This window comes from Phragmites australis, chromosome 23, assembly GCF_958298935.1.
Source record: "Phragmites australis chromosome 23, lpPhrAust1.1, whole genome shotgun sequence".
Taxonomy (NCBI): Eukaryota; Viridiplantae; Streptophyta; class Magnoliopsida; order Poales; family Poaceae; genus Phragmites; species Phragmites australis.
In genome coordinates this window covers 15,582,454-15,599,619 of record NC_084943.1, presented here as the reverse complement: position 1 = coordinate 15,599,619, position 17,166 = coordinate 15,582,454, and the positions used below count along the sequence as shown (strand labels likewise).

Below are 17,166 nucleotides of genomic sequence, written 5' to 3'. Positions count from 1 at the left end.
TTGGGCTGAAATTTCAGCACCTTATGAGGTCATTCTTCTTGCTGCTAGAGGCATAAAAACTCACATATGAGTGTATGCTCATGGGTTTTTAGTACCCTTGCCTCTAGATCATCAACTTGGAGAGATTCTTTACCCGGTGATCTTTTCTTTGAGCTGCAGTTTTTCACCTTTGCAGGGTTGTTTTTCTTGATGCTAGTGGCTTAAGCACTCACATTCATGTATTTGAGTGGCTCTTGAGTCCCCTTGCCACTAGACTGTCATCTTGGAGGATAACCTTGTCTGGTGTTCATCGTCTCTAGTTTCTTTGAAAGTTGTGAGTTTTTTTTGCACAAAGATACAAGGAATGGTCTTGAATGGAACCTATAGTTCATATTCCATCCGTGAAGTCATGTTGCCATAGAACTAGTCTTCTTGCTTTGTCTCTCTGATTCTTTTACTTCCACTTGAGCGTTTTGATGTGCGTTGGGTGAGAAATAGGAAAAGGCCATCTATTTTGAAATTTTTTTATTGAAGCGCCTATTAACACCCCTCTAGTCGCCATTCTCGTTCCTACAATTTGTATCAGAGCTGGTTTGATCACTTGTTGACCTTAACCAGCTTTGTGATCCATAGGCGACATGGAGAGAAGTGGGAAGATTCTCCTGTTTGATGACCGTGATTTTTCGTACTGGAAGGTGCGCATGGAGGCTTATCTTCTAAGCCAAGGAAGTGCAATATGGGAAATAGTTGATTCCAACTATGAGATCCCTATTGCTCGCACGACTCAGGTTCAAATCGAACAGTATGAGGCCAACAATAAGGCCAGAAATATTTTGTTCACAAGCCTAAGCTGGAATGAGTTTGACAGGGTTCAACACCTTCGTACAACTTGAGAGATCTGGTCTACTCTGAGTGTCTTTCATGAAGGCACTAATCATATTAAGGCCAGACGCCAAAGCACATACAACCAAAAATACCAAATGTTTGTGCAAGGCCCCGAAGAGTCTTTGGATGCGATGTTTGCTCGCTTTGATGGGATTGTTAGTAATCTTCGATCAACTGGTGTTTTGCCCTATTCTGACCACGAGAGAGCGATCAAGCTTCTCTATGCTCTTGACCGTAGCATATGGGAAGTGAAGATCTCGAGCATTGAAGAATCTCCAAGTTATGACACGTTGACTTGTGATGAGCTCTTCAGCAATCTCAAGTCCACCAAGATAGCCAAGGCGGCTCGAATCGGTCTCGGAAACCTCCTGTCTCAGAACATGGCGTTGGTTTTCGGATCTGGTGGTGGCAATCAGTCTGCAACTAGCTTTTCTTGTGCTAACTCATCATCGAGTGGATTTGCTTTGTCTTCCTTGGTTTCTGTCATAGAGGAGAAGGTGGACACGCTGGATGATGAGGACCTTGCATTGATTGTGAAGAAGTTCACCCGCTTCTACAACAACTGTCGAGACCGGAGGAGGGGTGGTTCTCGTGCCTGCTTTTTTGTGTGGTAACACTACCCACCTCAAGGCGGATTGTCCCAAGCTCAAGAAGAGGGAGGACGGCGACCACGAGTACAACAAGCACAAGAAGAAGAACAAGAAGCACTTCTTCAAGAAGAATCGTGACAAGATGGCCAAGAAGGCGGCCAAGGCAGCTTCTAGGGCATTCGTGGTGGTTCTCTGTGACATCGACACCTCTTCTAGCGAGGAGGAGAGCTCGGAGGAGGATGAACCACAAGCAAAGAACAAGAAGAAGGCCAAGGACTTCATCGGCCTCAGCTTCATGGCGGACGACCACAATGACGACAGCGACACTAAGCTGGATCCCTCTGAGGTATTGCCTTCCTATGACAAGCTTTCCATCCAAGTCGATATCTTGAATGATGCTCTCGATAGCCAAGATAGGTTACTTAAGAAAGTTATGCGTGAGTTGAAGGATCTTAGGCCTAAGTATGATTCTGTCTCTACTGAATTTTCATTGCTTAGGTCTAGGCCCAATGTTGAGGAGTGTGAGAGTTGCCTGATTGTCATAGCCAAACTTGTCGAGCTTTGTAATGTGCATGCTCAAGTCGCTAGTCAGCTTGAGAGTGCTGAGAAGAAGCTCCTTGAAGAGGAGTTTAGGTCTACTCTCTTAGGTGCTTGTATAAAATGCCCTTTGCTTGCAAAGGATGTTGATCTAAGAGACAAGTGCCTGAAGGAGCTAGAGTCTAAATTAGAGAGTGCTTGGAGTTCTAAGGATGTGCAGTCGAATTGTTCCACACCATCTTTTAGGACAAACTCAGCTGGGTTAGAGGGCAAGTTCAAAAGCTTCTGACTGATAATGAGTATCTCCTTTCTCTGGTGGAGAAGTGTTCGGAGGGCAAAGGGAAAATGAATTTGATCTTGTCCAAGACCAAGATGTGTGCTGACAAGGCAGGTTTGGCCCTTGGGTTGGGTTTTGAGAGAGTGGCTTACAATGGGGAGAGTAAGACTGTGTTCACCACACCTACTACCCTAGAAGCTAAGAAGTCCAAAATCAATACCACACCACAACCCATCAAGAAACCAATTCTACAACCCACAAAGAAGAAGCCCACACCACAACCCAAGAGAGCTCCACAGCCTAAGATAAGAGCACCTATAAGAGAGCCCTGAGTGACACATAGTCGAGTTCTCGAGAGACACTACCACTGCACCTACTGCTAGAGAGATGGTCACTTGGTTGGGTTTTTCTTTCGCCGTAGGAGAGATGAGCGACGTGAATGGGAATGGAGCACCAGGGACATGTACTGCCCCTCTGTTGGTGTACATGAGTCTTTTCCTCACTTCCACTCATGAGTCCCTAGCGCTTTTTAGTCTCTTCCTAGAGGTGGTGCCCGACGTGGATTTTACCATGACTCATATGATTTTGTTCACGTGTAAGAGGCTTTGAGTCCCAGCGCTTTGGCGGACCATGCTTTCCTCATCGTGGTACTCGCCCCCAGCGTGTTGGTGTTGAGTTACCTACTGTTTCTACTTCAGGGCGGATGACCCAGTTCTAGATTCCTAGGAGGTTTTTGACTAACCCCAGTACTGAGCCATCCACCTTTTATTCTTATTATATTCGGGGATGATCGAAAAGGAAGGGTAAAAGCCAAAGGTATGATAAGGGTGAATGAGAGTTTCACTCTCAAAGATGTGGTTTTGGTGGAGCATCTGGGATACAATCTTCTCCTTGTATCTCAGTTGCTAGATGATGACTTGGAAGTGCGTTTCAAACGCAATACTTCTCAAGTTCTTGATTCTTCTAGCGCTTTGATTTGCAAGATTTCTCAAGTTGGGAGAGTTTTTTTGAGCTGATTTTTCTTCTGGTTCTTCTTGGTGTTTACTTGCTCAACCTTCTTCTGAGCTTTGGATGTGGCATAGGAGACTAGGGTATATGAGCTTTAATTTGCTTACTTGTTTGAGTGCCCTAGGCTTGATTCAAAGATTGCCCAAGCTCAAGTTTGAGAAGAACCTTGTGTGTGCTCCTTGTCGGTATGGTAAGATGGTTGCCGCTCCTCACCCACCAGTCAATCTAGTGATGACTGAATGACTAGGAGAACTTCTCTATATGGACAATATTGGTCCTTCTCGGGTTCGTTTGGTGGGTGGAAAGTGGTATGTTCTTGTCATTGTCGATAATTTTTCTTACTACTCTTGGGTCTTCTTTCTTGTGAGCAAGGATGAAGTGTTTTCACACTTTCGGAGCTTAGCTTTGAGATTATTTGCAGAACTCCCTGGTGCATTGAAAGCAATTCATAGTGATAATGGCACCGAGTTCAAGAACTATCTCTTTGATGCTTTCTGCCTTGAACATAGCATTGAACATCAATTTTTTGCCCCATGTGTTCCTCAGCAGAATGGCGTGGTTGAGAGAAAGAACATGACTTTGATGGAGATGGCTAGGATGATGCTCGATGAGCATAGGACTCCTAGAAAGTTTTGGGCTGAGGCCATTAGCACAACGTGCTACATCTCTAATCGGATTTTCTTACGCTCGATCTTGAATTTGACTTCTTATGAGTTGAGCTTTGGGAGGAAGTTGAAGGTCTCACATTTGAGAGTTTGTGGTTGTCGTTGCTTCATCCTAAAGCGTGGCAATCTTGACATGTTCGAGCCGCATTCTTCTGATGGTATTTTCTTGAGGTATTTGCTTCATGGTCATTCTTACAGGGTTTATAATCTTGACACTAACACCATCATGGCATCCTGTGATGTGACTTTTGATGAATCAACCCCCTATGCTAGTTCTGCCTTTGAGTATGCAGGCGATCAGGAGATGAAAGAGAGTATTTTTGTAGATGGTGATCTTTCAGCTCTTGTTGATGACGAGGATGATCCACTACTTCCCTCGACCACACCTGCTCCAGAGCTTGCTCCTGTTTCTTCTAGTCCAGTAGAGGGTCCTGCAACCTCTACTTCCACTTCGGCTGCTCTCGAGCCTGCACCCACACAGGTTGATGGGGAGTTCACCTCTAGGTGTGAGGCCCCTCAACATATTCAATGGTGACACCCTCCACACATAATGATGGGAGATCTTGAGGAGAGGGTAACGAGGTCCAAGTCTGCTTCTCATGCTCATTTTACTGATTATGCATTCATTGCTTCTTTTGAGCCTCATGATGTTAGACAAGCTTTATCTGATTCGAGTTGGGTCAATGCCATGTAGAGAAACCAAGTCTGGGTCCTTGTAGAGGCACCCTCTAATGATCACACCATAGGCACCAAATGGGTTTTAAAAAACAAATAGGGGGAGGATGGGTCTGTAGTGAGAAACAAGGTTAGACTAGTGGCTCAGGGTTTCACTTAGGTAGAGAGGATAGACTTTGGAGAAACCTTTGCACCAGTAGCTAGACTAGAAACCATTAGGATCCTTCTTACATTTGCGGCATCCCAAAGTTTTAAGTTGTATCAAATGGATATCAAGAGTGCTTTCCTAAATGGCTTCATAGAGGAAGAGGTCTATATCAAGTAACCCCCAGGTTTTGAGCACCCCAAATACCCACATAGAGTATACAAGCTTCAGAAAGCTTTGTATGGGCTTAAGCATGCACCTAGAGCTTTGTATGATAGGCTTAGGTCTTTCTTGCTAGGGCATGGGTATGTGATGGGGTCAGCTGATAAAACTTTGTTCACTCTCAGGCATGGCAATGATTTCTTACTTGTTCAAATTTACGTGGATGATATCATTTTTGGTGGCTCTTCTCATGCACTTGTGGTCAAGTTTGCAAAAACTATGAGTAGGGAGTTCGAGATGTCGATGATGGGCGAGCTAAACTTCTTTCTTGGGCTATAAATCAAGCAATGCAAGCAAGGTACATTCGTCCATCAGACGAAGTACACTAAGGATTTGCTAAAGAAGTTCAACATGAGCGATGCAAAGCCATTGGCGACATCGATGGCTACCTTGATCGTGCTTGATCCGGATGTAGATGGCGAGGAGGTGGACTAGCGGGAGTACAGGAGCATAATCGACTCCCTTCTGTACGTGACGGCAACAAGACCTGACATCCACTTTGTCGTCTGCTTGTGTGCTCGCTTCCAAGCTTTACCCGACATCCACTTCGCCGTCTGCTTGTGTGTCTCACCGCCAAATGGTGAAGTGCATTCTGAGGTATGTCAAGCACACTCTCGAGTATAGGCTTTGGTTTTCTGCTTCCTCTTCACTTTCTCTTCGAGGTTTTTTGGATGCGGATTTTGCTGGCTGTAGAATTGATAGGAAGAGTACCTCCGGTACTTGTCATTTCTTAGGTACTTCTCTTGTGTGTTGGTCTTCTCGCAAATAGTCTAGCGTTGCGCAGTCTATTGCTGAAGCTGAATATGTAGCTGCTGCTAGCTGTTGCTCACAGATTTTGTTGATGGTTGCTACCTTGAGGGATTTTGTGTGTTGGTCTTCTCGCAAATAGTCTAGCATTGCGCAGTCTATTGCTGAAGCTGAATATGTAGCTGCTGCTAGCTGTTGCTCACAGATTTTGTTGATGGTTGCTACCTTGAGGGATTTTGGGTTAGATTTCAGGAGTGTGCCACTTTTGTGTGACAACACCAGTGCTATAAGCTTAGCCAATAACCCAGGTCAACACTCCAGAACCAAACACATAGATGTGAGATTCCACTTCCTTAGAGACCATAATGAGAAGGGAGACATTGAGTTGAGCTACAAAAATACCCAACACCAGCTAGCCGATATCTTTACCAAGCTTCTAGATGCAACAAGGTTTGCCTTTTTGAGGGGAGAGCTTGGTGTATACCATTCATATGGCATTGTGTGAAGGGAAGTTGCCTTTGCACATACTCTATCTTACTTTTATTGCATTTGCATTGCATAGCATTTTGTAACATAATCATGTTATCAAGCTTCACTTATATGTTCTTTGCACTTTCTTGTACTAGTTGTGAATTTGTGCTAAGTGTAGTTGATGTATAATAATTTGTGCAAGTTTAGGCTCTTATTGAAACATGGCATAAAATCCGTTGAGCAAGCTTGTCTTTTCTAAGAATGAACTTGAAATGTGAATATAATCTCTTGTTACCCTTGAGTATTTGCTTTAGCTTGATCAGTGCTTAAATTAGGGTTAGTTCTGTGAAAAGCTTATGCTATGCCGCTTTATTCAGTTCAGTGGATTGGGGGTCTTTGACCTTTGTCTATATAAATGTTTAACCCATGATTAACCCTTAGGAGAGCGTGTGCTCTTTTGTGTTGCAAAGGCACAACTTATTTTGGCTTTGTGAAACATTACATATATTGAATTCTATATTGAGTTAATAAAATGAATGATCAAGTTTTGAGCTAAAATTGAATCCAATACGGTGGCTTAATGCTTCATATGATTTGCCAAAGTAGTGAATCCATGGTTGCTTAAAACTCACTTGAGTATAGTTAAATGATCAAATGAGAAAGTTAACTTATGCTTTTTAATGTGCGAAGAATGTTATTTTTCATGGTGTCAAACTAAAGCTTGGATTGATATGTGGGTGTTTGCATAGCCTGTCGGGTTGCACTTAGTTGCCTAGTTTGAACTTGACATAGCACTAGTTTCTCTAATCTTTGCACTGATCATGAAACTTTGGATGCTTTTATGGTGAAATCTTTTGGATAATTGAACAACATGATCAAAACTTGTTTCACTACCAGTGCTTGTGACATGAACTCAGTTCGAGACTTTGTGCGCCTTTGAGTTATATTGTTTACTTCTCATAGTGTTTTGACATCTCTAGTTCTTGCAAGTGCTTTGTGATCTATATGTGAAGCTTTGTAGACTTGCATTTCATTTGCACATCTTTTGCATAGTCTATTGTCCTTGATGTTTGCATTGCCAAAGGGGGAGAAAATATGCCCAAAGATATTATGCACAAATATTCAACAAAGGGGAGAAAATTGCATTTATCTAGAAATGAAAGGGGGAAATGGAAAATGTGCAATCATCAAGGAGGAGCATGTGTTTTTGAGTTTTTCTTGCTCTTTTGAGGTTTTTGGCTCGTCTTTACCTTTCTTAGGGCTTTTGCAACCTTTCTTATGGCAAGTGACATATTTTGCTCTTTTTCGAGTTTTTGGTCACTTGGATGAGCTTATCTTGTTTTAATTTCTTCAAACCAAATCTTTGTGTTTTTAGGGTTGTCAATGCACTCGTCAAGGGGGAGATTGAGAAACCAAGTTCAAATGTGCCTTGGTTTACTTGTGATGAGTGTTTGATATTGTCATTTATTTGGTTTGATAATCTTCGATTTTGCATGAGCTTTGATGTGATTTGAATTGATTTGGGATTTCATTTGAGCATATTGATTATGGACTAATTGGAATTGTAGTTGGAGATATGTGTTTGCTTGTCTCATGCTGTACAAGTGATGGATGCAACTTGGTAGTCGACGGCGAGATGGTTAGGGCCAAGCGGAGTGCTTGGTGCTAGACGATCAAGGAGGCCAAGCGGAGTGAAGGGTGATCCTAGCTGAACACGTGAAGCTCAAGCAAAGCATTGAAGGCGGATGGAGATGGTGTGTTGACAAAGTCAAATGAAGGGGATACCGGTGCAAGTGACAAGGCGGCTCGAGGGATCAAGAGCGGGAGAGACTTGCCAGCTATCAGGATCGCATGAAGGAGTACACGCGTCGACATCGAAGTGCTTGCTTAAGGTGTAAGCAAGGCGTGGAGTCACGCTTTGAGAAGTATGCAGGCGGTTTCGCGGGCCTCAAAACCGTGGAAGGACTGGAGGAGTACGTGTCACCGTCACGAAGCTTACATCAAGGCGAAGCTAAGTCGTGAAGGCGTTGCGGTTGTCCGATGAATGGAGAAGAAAATGGACAAAAATACCCTTTATGGTAGGTAGAAATGTACTACAAGAGAGGGGTATTTTGGGGGAAAAGCTAGGAAACTTAGGGGTCAAGTTTCCTAGGCCTTTAAATAGAGGGGTAAGGCTATGAGAGAGTTTGAACCAGCTACTTGAGCCCTCTTGTGCCACCCATTTGAGAGCCTTAGAGCTAGAGTTTTAGAGGAGAGAAGGATGAGTGTTTAGCCTATGTAATAGGTGAGAGTTTTGAGAAATAATTCTTTGCAATACACAAAAATAGGGCTGAGCTCTTTGAGTAATGAAGTTTATGTTTTTTTTTTTTGCATATGCTTGAATTCCCCTCCTTCGAGTTTCCCTCTATTGGTTCCCTTGCAAGTTTGAAAGTTTTTTGGTTTTTGGTTTTGATTTTTGTTTTGGTTTTTGGGCTGAAATTTCAGCACCTTGTGAGGTCATTGTTTCTAGAGGCATAAAAACTCACATATGAGTGTATTCTCATAGATCTTGAGTACCCTTGCCTCTAGATCATTAACTTGGAGAGATTCTTTACTCGATGATCTTTTCTTAGAGCTGCAATTTTTCACCTTTGCAGGGTTATTTTTCTTGATGCTAGTGGCTTAAACACTCACATATTCATGTATTTGAGCGGGTCCTGAGTCCCCTTGCCACCATACTATCATCTTAGAGGATAACCTTATCCGGTGTTCATCTTCTCTAGTTTGTTTGAAAGTTGCAAGTTTTTGTGCACAAAGATACATGAAATGTTTTTGAATGGAACCTATGATTCATATTCCATCCGTGGAGTCATGTTGCCATAGAACTAGTCTTCTTGCTTTGTCTCTCTGATTCTTTTGCTTCCGCTTGAGCGTTTTGAGGTGCGTTGGGTGAGAAATAGGAAAATGCTATATATTTCGAAAGAAATTTGTTGAAGCACCTATTCACCCCCCTCTAGCCGCCATTCTCGTTCCTACATCAACGGATCATCCAATGTTAACAGTTTTTCAGAGCCGTTGGGTTAATGGTTAGTACGCGGGTTTTAGGCTATAAATACCCCTTCACTCAGTCATTTGAAGGCGTGGCGTGCTGCTAGAGTCTAGAGAAGTTCATGTACACCTAAGAAGATATTCATGCCACCAAAGTGCTTAAAGTGATCATTCAAGGGGATTAAGCACATAATTAGAGAGTGATTAGTGCTTATAGGCTTAGAGAGAGTGTTGCTAGATGATTGCTGCCTAGAGAGTGGATCAAGGAGTGATCTAACCTTGTACCAAATGGTACGTTGGCACCTTGGAGTCTTGGTGACTCGCAGGCAAACTTGTTGACCCTCTGACTTGGTGTGGAGTGGCGGTAAGGCAATTGTGCGGGTACGCAGAGACCCTTGCCTTGGTGGCTCAAGCTCCAAAGTGATCACGGCGGCAAGGAACCAGAAGAGAGGCTAGTGGTAAGACCTTGCCTTGGTGGCTTAGTTGCTCATCCGAGTAGAGGTCTTGTCTTTGTGACTTGGTGGATCAAGAGCCGTGACTAGGTGCTAACTGGGAGCATATCCTTTGTGGAGCTCCAATGTGGACTAGGGTGACATTCATGCTATCGATACCATGGGAAAAATACCTTGTGTCTAGTTTGCTCTCTTTACCTTATTTAGGTTTCCGCATTTACATTCTTGCAATTTACCTTCTTAGATAGGTTGCAAGTGCTTTGATCAGTAGAGTAGACACACCAGACAAACCTAGAGCACATTTAGATAGAAATTGATATAGATTTATCTTGTGTAGTTTATGGAGCCAAAATAGTTCTAAGCGTCCTAATTCACCCATCTCTTAGGACGTCACCGATCCCTTCATCTGGTTAGTTTTTCTTGAGAGAGGGAATGAGTACATGCATTGGATAACAACAGTTTCACTCTGATCCATGCACTACATGGAAAAAGGTCATTAGTGACGGGTCTCACACCCGTTACTGCGAACGCGTCACTAATGACCTCTAATGAGTGATAGGTTATTAGTGATAGGTTATTGTTATGACCTGTCATCAATGACTGAACAGTAATGACTGGTTATGGGTCGTAACTGTGACTTGTCACTAATGACTAAACATTAGTGACGGGTCTTAGTCTTCACCTATCACTAATGATTGATAAATATTTTTTGTGTTTTTTGGACAAAATTAGTCAATTTTTTTTCACTCCAGCTATCCCAACATAGGTCTATCATATATGCTACACAAGTCACGCTATTTTTCATATTGTTTTCAGTCTTTGCGTCCTGTGGGAATCGAACCCGCGACCTCACCTCGTGCATGAACACCCCTTACGACCTCACCTCATACGTGAACACCCCTTACCACCTCACCTATCACGTAATTGTTATAGAAATTGGATATTTTATCCTTTTAGCACTAATGACTAAACAATAGTGACAAGTTGTAATCTTGACCCATCACTAATGACTATAATTTACATATAATTTTTTTATCCACATTTGTATTAATATTTTATGAATTTTTTAATATCTCATTTAAACGATTGCAATTTGATAGGTGATTCGAAGTGCCTTCGGTAAAATAGGCATAACTTTTGCATACAGACTCCGATTTTAATGTTTTTGTACTCTACGGACATCCACGGAAAAAGTTACATATGTTTCTCCCAGACTTTGTTGAGTTCAGTAAATTTATTGAGGCCAAATTCTGCCTGGAAGATTGAGTTCTCACCCCTGAAGTTTCTGCACTGCTTTCGGAACACGTGTTTGTGTCGATAGCTGCCACATCTTATAGCAAACTTGAGCAGAAATGTACAATGGTTCATATTCTAATGCTGTTGAAGTGGGAAAATGATAAAAAAAATAATACAAAAATAAAAAATATAGCATCATGCTTTGCACATATTTACTATATAGGCATTCGACGCAAAATTGCTAATTGTATGCACTTTGTTTTGTTTCATAGGCATTCTAAAGCCAATCCTAGTTTTAGATTCTCTGTAGCTAGTGTTGGGGGAATATCCCAGCCTACAGACATCACTAAGGAGATGCTATAAAGAGCTTATGCAGAGCTTGAGGGCTAGGCTCTGGACTCCCTGAAGAAGCTAAAAGTTCCCGGAGGCTGTGGACCCTTCCAGCCACCGCCTCTCGAGATAGAAGTAGCTGGCCTATGGAGGAAATATCTGCAAAAGGAGAACACCAACTGCAATTGGCCTAACAGAAAGTGATCGGCAGTTAATGCTGGTACAAGTGGTGGTTACCCTGATATCCCGATGCAAGTGGAGGCTACTCTGACACTCGGGATAGTACGGCGCCGCAATTTACGATCGGTCGAGCCCCACTCTTTGGGCCAGTTTACACCACTATATTTGCCATGATAGATAATATCTTTGGGTAGGGGCAAAAGTATTCTACCTACACCCATGATGTGTGATTCAATCGGTCTCGATCTCTATGATATAGTGATAACCCGTGTCACTATCTCTGTAAAAGGGATACATTTATATTTACACCCGATATGACACTATAAATACAAACACATGGCCATCAAGTCTGGGGACCAATCTTTTGGTGATGAACACATTAGTATTCCTTTCTCTCCACTTCTTCTCCAAGCCTGAGTCTCCTCTCTAGAAGAGGCTCTCACCGCACTTATTTGTGGAAGATATTTTCTTTCACCAATATGTAGTAAGCAGTAAACACTTTTCTCTATCTTAAATTAAACACCTTGTAACCTCACACCTCCCAAGAGCTGGGCTGCTTACCTAAACACATCAAGCATGACTTTTGTCATGCCTTTTATTTGTTTCATATATTACTATACTAAAGTTTGTAAACAATATAGAAAATAAAACCTATAAACATAATCTGCAAAAAACTTCAATAATTAGAACATTTGGACAATATAATACACAACATTGTCAATTGTATGTATATCAAACAACAATCTCATGTATCGGATACTAACAAAAACTCATATTCAGGCATCAAACAACAATACCTTTATGCAACCGAAACTGAGCCAAATATTTGTGAATACCATCATTAGTGATGGGTAATAACTTGACCTGTTAATAATCACTAGCCTATGATGACCTATTCCTAATGATTTGGTTATTAGTGATGGGTCACAACATTACCTGTCACTACTATCATCAATGACGGGTTATGTTACGACTCATCACTAAGGATCATTCATTAGTGATAGGTCTATGTGGGGTTCTGAACAGATGGCACATTAGTGATAGTTCTTAGTGGGACCTGTGACTAATGGGTCTTTAGTGATGGATCACGATGAACCATCACTAATTTTGTGTCTTCTTTATCTGTTTTTTCATATAGTGATGCACGAAAGCCATGACGAGGCTGGTGCGGGGTTGAGCATTTTCACATCTAGCATCAAGAGATACATCAAGTTCTTTCTTTTTGTTCTATGATAGTAGGCAGCCCTTTAAGCACCAATAACCAAATTAATATAATGAGAAAAACAACAATTCCGAAGATGTTAAGCAATATTTTTTTACAAATGTCACTTCTAATGTCTATAATTACTAATTCTGTTAAGGTGTGTATACATTTCTGTTATTTTTTTTTTCAAAAATACTTGTGGATGTGATTGAAGTATGTTTGCAGAATAATATTATATGGGCAGATCTAACTTTCTACAAATGTGACTTCTAATGTCTATAATTACTAATTTCTGTTAAGGTGTGTAAACATTTCTGTTATTTTTTTTCAAAAATACTTGTGGATGTGATTGAAGTATGTTTGCACAATAATATTATATGGGCAGATCTAACTTTTTACAAATGTCACTTATAATGTCTATAATTACTAATTTCTGTTAAGGTGTGTATACATTTCTGTTTTTTTTTTCAAAAATACTTGTGGATGTGATTGAAGTATGTTTGCAGAATTATATTATATGGTTATATGGGCAGATCTAACTTTTTAAGGGAAAAAAAAATCTAATAAGCTCTACATGTTACTAAAAAGCAATTCAGAGTAATCGGGTAAAAAAATTGTTAACGAAAGCAATTTAACACTTTCTATTTGTTACAGAAGTTATGATTTACATAGTTCCATCTCCATTTGTCCTGCTAATGCAGGCTACTCTTTTTTTACAATGCAATCTAGAGCTTATTAGTAGATATCACAAACTCAAGTTCATGATTCACATATATTGACCTCAATTATTATGATTTACAGGGTTTTTTACAAGGTGAACGAAATATTGTATATTTGCTATACAAAAGGTGTTTTCTAAGATTTTTAAGGTCCAAGTCAAAAGAGAAGCATTTCAATCACGGAATGCATTAGAGTAACTATGCTTCTAAGAAGAAAAAAAACAACCGTGATGTTTCTATACTGCTTCTATCATAAAGCAAATTCTAATTTTTTTGGCTAGTCTGGTATGTTTTCTGTACATACGACCACAATGTGAATGCAAAATCTTATTTGTTCGTTCAGAAAAAGGGTCAGATCTACTGCATATTGAGTCAAATTTACAGAATTATGTTTGTTTTATATGCATATTTGAATTGGGTTCTTTTCTTGTTGTCCCTTCTATCTGATGTATCGTTCGGATCTTTTGGTGTATTTTTCTGCTGTGCTAACATCGTTAATCCCCGGTGAACTCATGTGAAGCGTGTGGGACAGAGGAAATGGAGCTCCAGTGGTTTTGGTGCCCCTACAGCTCGTGCGCTGTGCACTACGCTTGCGGGATGCCAAAAAAAAATTCTAGAAATGAAGAGTGAGGAGAGAAGTTGCTCGTCGGGTTAAAAAATGGGGTGTGCGTGCCGTGGATATATTTTCTGTCACGCATCCAACTGGAAATAGTGAATCACGAGTCCGGATTCCGTTTGATAGCAGATCCGCTGGCCAATTACACCTTTCCAAAACGTCCCTCCACTTGCCATCTTCAGTTGCGTCCCCAGCTCCTGCCACCAGCCTGGTCTTTCCTGCTACACCATACCATCCTCGTTCACCGGTTCTCCCCTATAAATTCAGACGGCCGCTTCTGCCACCTGCACGTACTTTCACCGTAGAAACCATCCATCGGCAGTGCAAGGAGAGAAGGCAAAGCATGGAGGTGCACTGCTCCAGACTGGAGAGCTACGGTGCGGCGGCGGGGCAACCGGTGCTGTTCTGCCCTGCGCCTCAGATGCCTGTGCCGGCGGTCGGTCCACCGCACTTGCCGCCTCCCTACGAAGCTCAAGTTGAGCTCAGGATTTTGGTACACGAGGTACTGTATGTACTGCACTGCTCCTGGTCAATGCATCTGGACCTTTGAATTTGGAGATGACTCGGAAGATAAATCTGATTTGTTTTGTAGATTGTTGACCCAATTACATCAACGTTCGGCGGTCCCCTGTTCTCTGGACCACCTCCTGAACGTCCAGAGAACCCCATGATCCATGACCCCCTGTTCGGGAAGGCTCTCCCGACGGCTAGCTTCGTGGCCACTGCTCGTTCGCCAAGATCGACTTGGACATTGACATTTGATTCCGGCATTTTCTGCGGCGCGCCGCCGGTTGTTTAGATGGAAGGTTTCTGCTGCCTCGACGTAGATCGCCAGAGACGCCGCTAGTGCCTGAAGGAAAGGGACTGTTTTGAACTGTACATACGCAATTCATGTGTCTAAATCTCTAGGCTAATTCAATAGAATCTTCCTATACGATAAATAATGAAACCGTTCTTGCACACATGTTTGGCAAAGATATTTAGGTATTGAGTTGGATAGTTATTTTTTGGTGTTCAGTTTTGTACACATCCTTGGATTCACGTATTTTAATAGATTGATGATTTCATGTGTTGCCGTCCGTATGAACACGAAAATTTTATTAGTCCTTACGCACGCTTGGGCTGAAAAAAGTTCTTCTCAGTCCGCTAATGTCCATCTGTTGATTACCACCAGCACCCGTGAACTAGGGACGCACGATCCAAAATATGAAGGCATTACCAGTATTTTTTCCATGCGTTAGCACTTATATTGTTATTCAATGCAAGATCCAACACGATGCAGGCAAAAAATAATAATGAACCCAAAATCATGGTACCATTTGGGAGAGCTCCAAACAAAACTGGCCGTCTCAAAATACGCACACCCGATCTGAAGGGCCCCACTTGTCGTCAATCACCTGAGAACCTTTTCAGTTCAATAACTGATTTCTGCCGTTGTATCATCGTCTGACGGTCCAAGCATGCGACATTATTCATCTTCTTCCTTTCTCTGCTGTAGCTTCTCCCTTCCTCCCTTCCTAGCTTACCCTCGCTCTCCTGCCCGCCCTCCTCACTCTCAGACGCTGGCTCCCGCTGCCAGATCCACCCACGCGCTCTGCCCAACGCCTCTCTTTCTGGTGGTGCGCCGGACCATAGCTTTGCTTCCCCTGCCGCCAGCACCAACCACGGAAACAACAATGCCATTGTCACCCCTCTGATCTGCACCGTCATGCTGTCGCCCACACAGCCTTACCTCTAAGCCCGGTGGCCACCCCAACCCGAACCCTATGAGAGCGGGCGATGGGTATTTCTAGTGGTCAGGCAGAAATGGAAGACATGGACAGGTTGTTACGCTATGACATGGATAATGGCTGTATTTTCCTCTTCTCACTGGAATGACACCGTATGACATGGACAATGGCAAGGGTAAAAGATATTGCAAAGGAATTGTGCAACCCATTTGACCTCTGCCTTTGGGCCTTTGGATACCGTAATAGCATGGCTGCTCTTCCACCGATTGCTGTGCCAATATTTCAAGGTGGAATTTGTGATGGCAAGCCCGGTGGTTGCATATGTGCATATAAGGAAGTGAATATATTAATATCTAGTGTCTTTTTTTATTTTTCATTGATTTCTATAATGAGCAATGTGGTCTGAGACTTTCGGAATATGTGTTCTTTTTGGGTGAGATAATGTTCAGATCTTGAAGTATGCATATGCAGTAAACTCTTTGTTATTTTTTTAGATGAGAAGGAACCTTTAATTCAAGAAAATCAAATATTGTTTCGACCTCAGCACATCGCAAAATTATGATGCACCAAGCCATAACATAGGAAAAAGAAAAAGAAAGAAAGGAAAAAGACTAAAGCTGGGTGTGCATAAAGCAAAACTGAGTCTCAAATCCGGACCTACAACTCAAAACCACCTTACAGGCCCACAACAACCAACACAAAGTAATGCCTATTCATTGCGGTTTCCATAACCAGTATAGAAATAGAAGTACTAGCACCTATTGTGTCCCACTACGGATTGAGAAGATCTCAATAACTCCTCGAACACTAATTTCCTCCTACAAATAGGAGACGAACAAGAAATGCACATACAGCAGCTCTCAAACATCCTTAGCCAACCAAGCCTTCATCGATCGGTTAGTTGTTGGCCCGTAAAGCTGATCACCACCCTTGCACGGAGATGACGAGCCAAAACCCGACCTGCCTATCCTTGAGCTTCAGACGAGCCTCCTTACTCCAAGCGTGCTCCAATGAGTTGGAGCCCCATTTCCAAATCGTGTGAAGGTTGAGCACCTTTGTAGCGAAAATGACCCTGTTAGGTCATTATTGTGATTTTAGTAATTAATGACAACATATTCTTAGGATCGAGAATGGCGACTAGAAGGGGATAAATAGGCATCTTAACAAATTTCTTGTAAAATTGATAGCCTTCTCCTATTTGAACGCCCAACACACCTATACAAGAGAATCACAACAGAACACAACACAAATATGCAGCGAAAAAACTACACCTACCTAGAAATTTTGGAAACTTTGGAGAAAGATAAAAAACCAAACTAGAAGATTCAACAAAAAGTGGGTCTCATGGTTAGAATCGAACACTAGGTTCTACAACAAACTAATCCATGACTCATCCCCACACGAAGGTTGAATCTTGAGAAAAGATCACTCAAGGAACAAGAGATGAACACCAAGTGAAGAAAATCTTCAA

At 42.1% G+C, this 17,166-nt stretch overlaps 1 protein-coding gene across 1 annotated transcript; it reads left to right on the top strand.

Moving 5' to 3' along the window:
* The first annotated feature begins 14,184 nt into the window (after positions 1 to 14,184).
* Positions 14,185 to 14,824, top strand: LOC133905827 (uncharacterized). Its single transcript, XM_062347601.1, has 2 exons — positions 14,185 to 14,467; positions 14,558 to 14,824. The coding sequence occupies exons 1-2, from the start codon at positions 14,309 to 14,311 to the stop codon at positions 14,762 to 14,764; spliced, it is 366 nt and encodes a 121-aa protein (XP_062203585.1). The 5' UTR covers positions 14,185 to 14,308; the 3' UTR covers positions 14,765 to 14,824.
* Positions 14,825 to 17,166: the final 2,342 nt, after the last annotated feature.

Excerpts from the sequence above, each read along its gene's own strand:
- LOC133905827 (XM_062347601.1), top strand. The coding sequence starts at position 14,309 with ATGGAGGTGCACTGCTCCAGACTGGAGAGCTACGGTGCGGCGGCGGGG. Across the intron at positions 14,468-14,557 it reads TCAGGATTTTGGTACACGAG|ATTGTTGACCCAATTACATC; the intron begins GTACTGTATGTA and ends TTTGTTTTGTAG.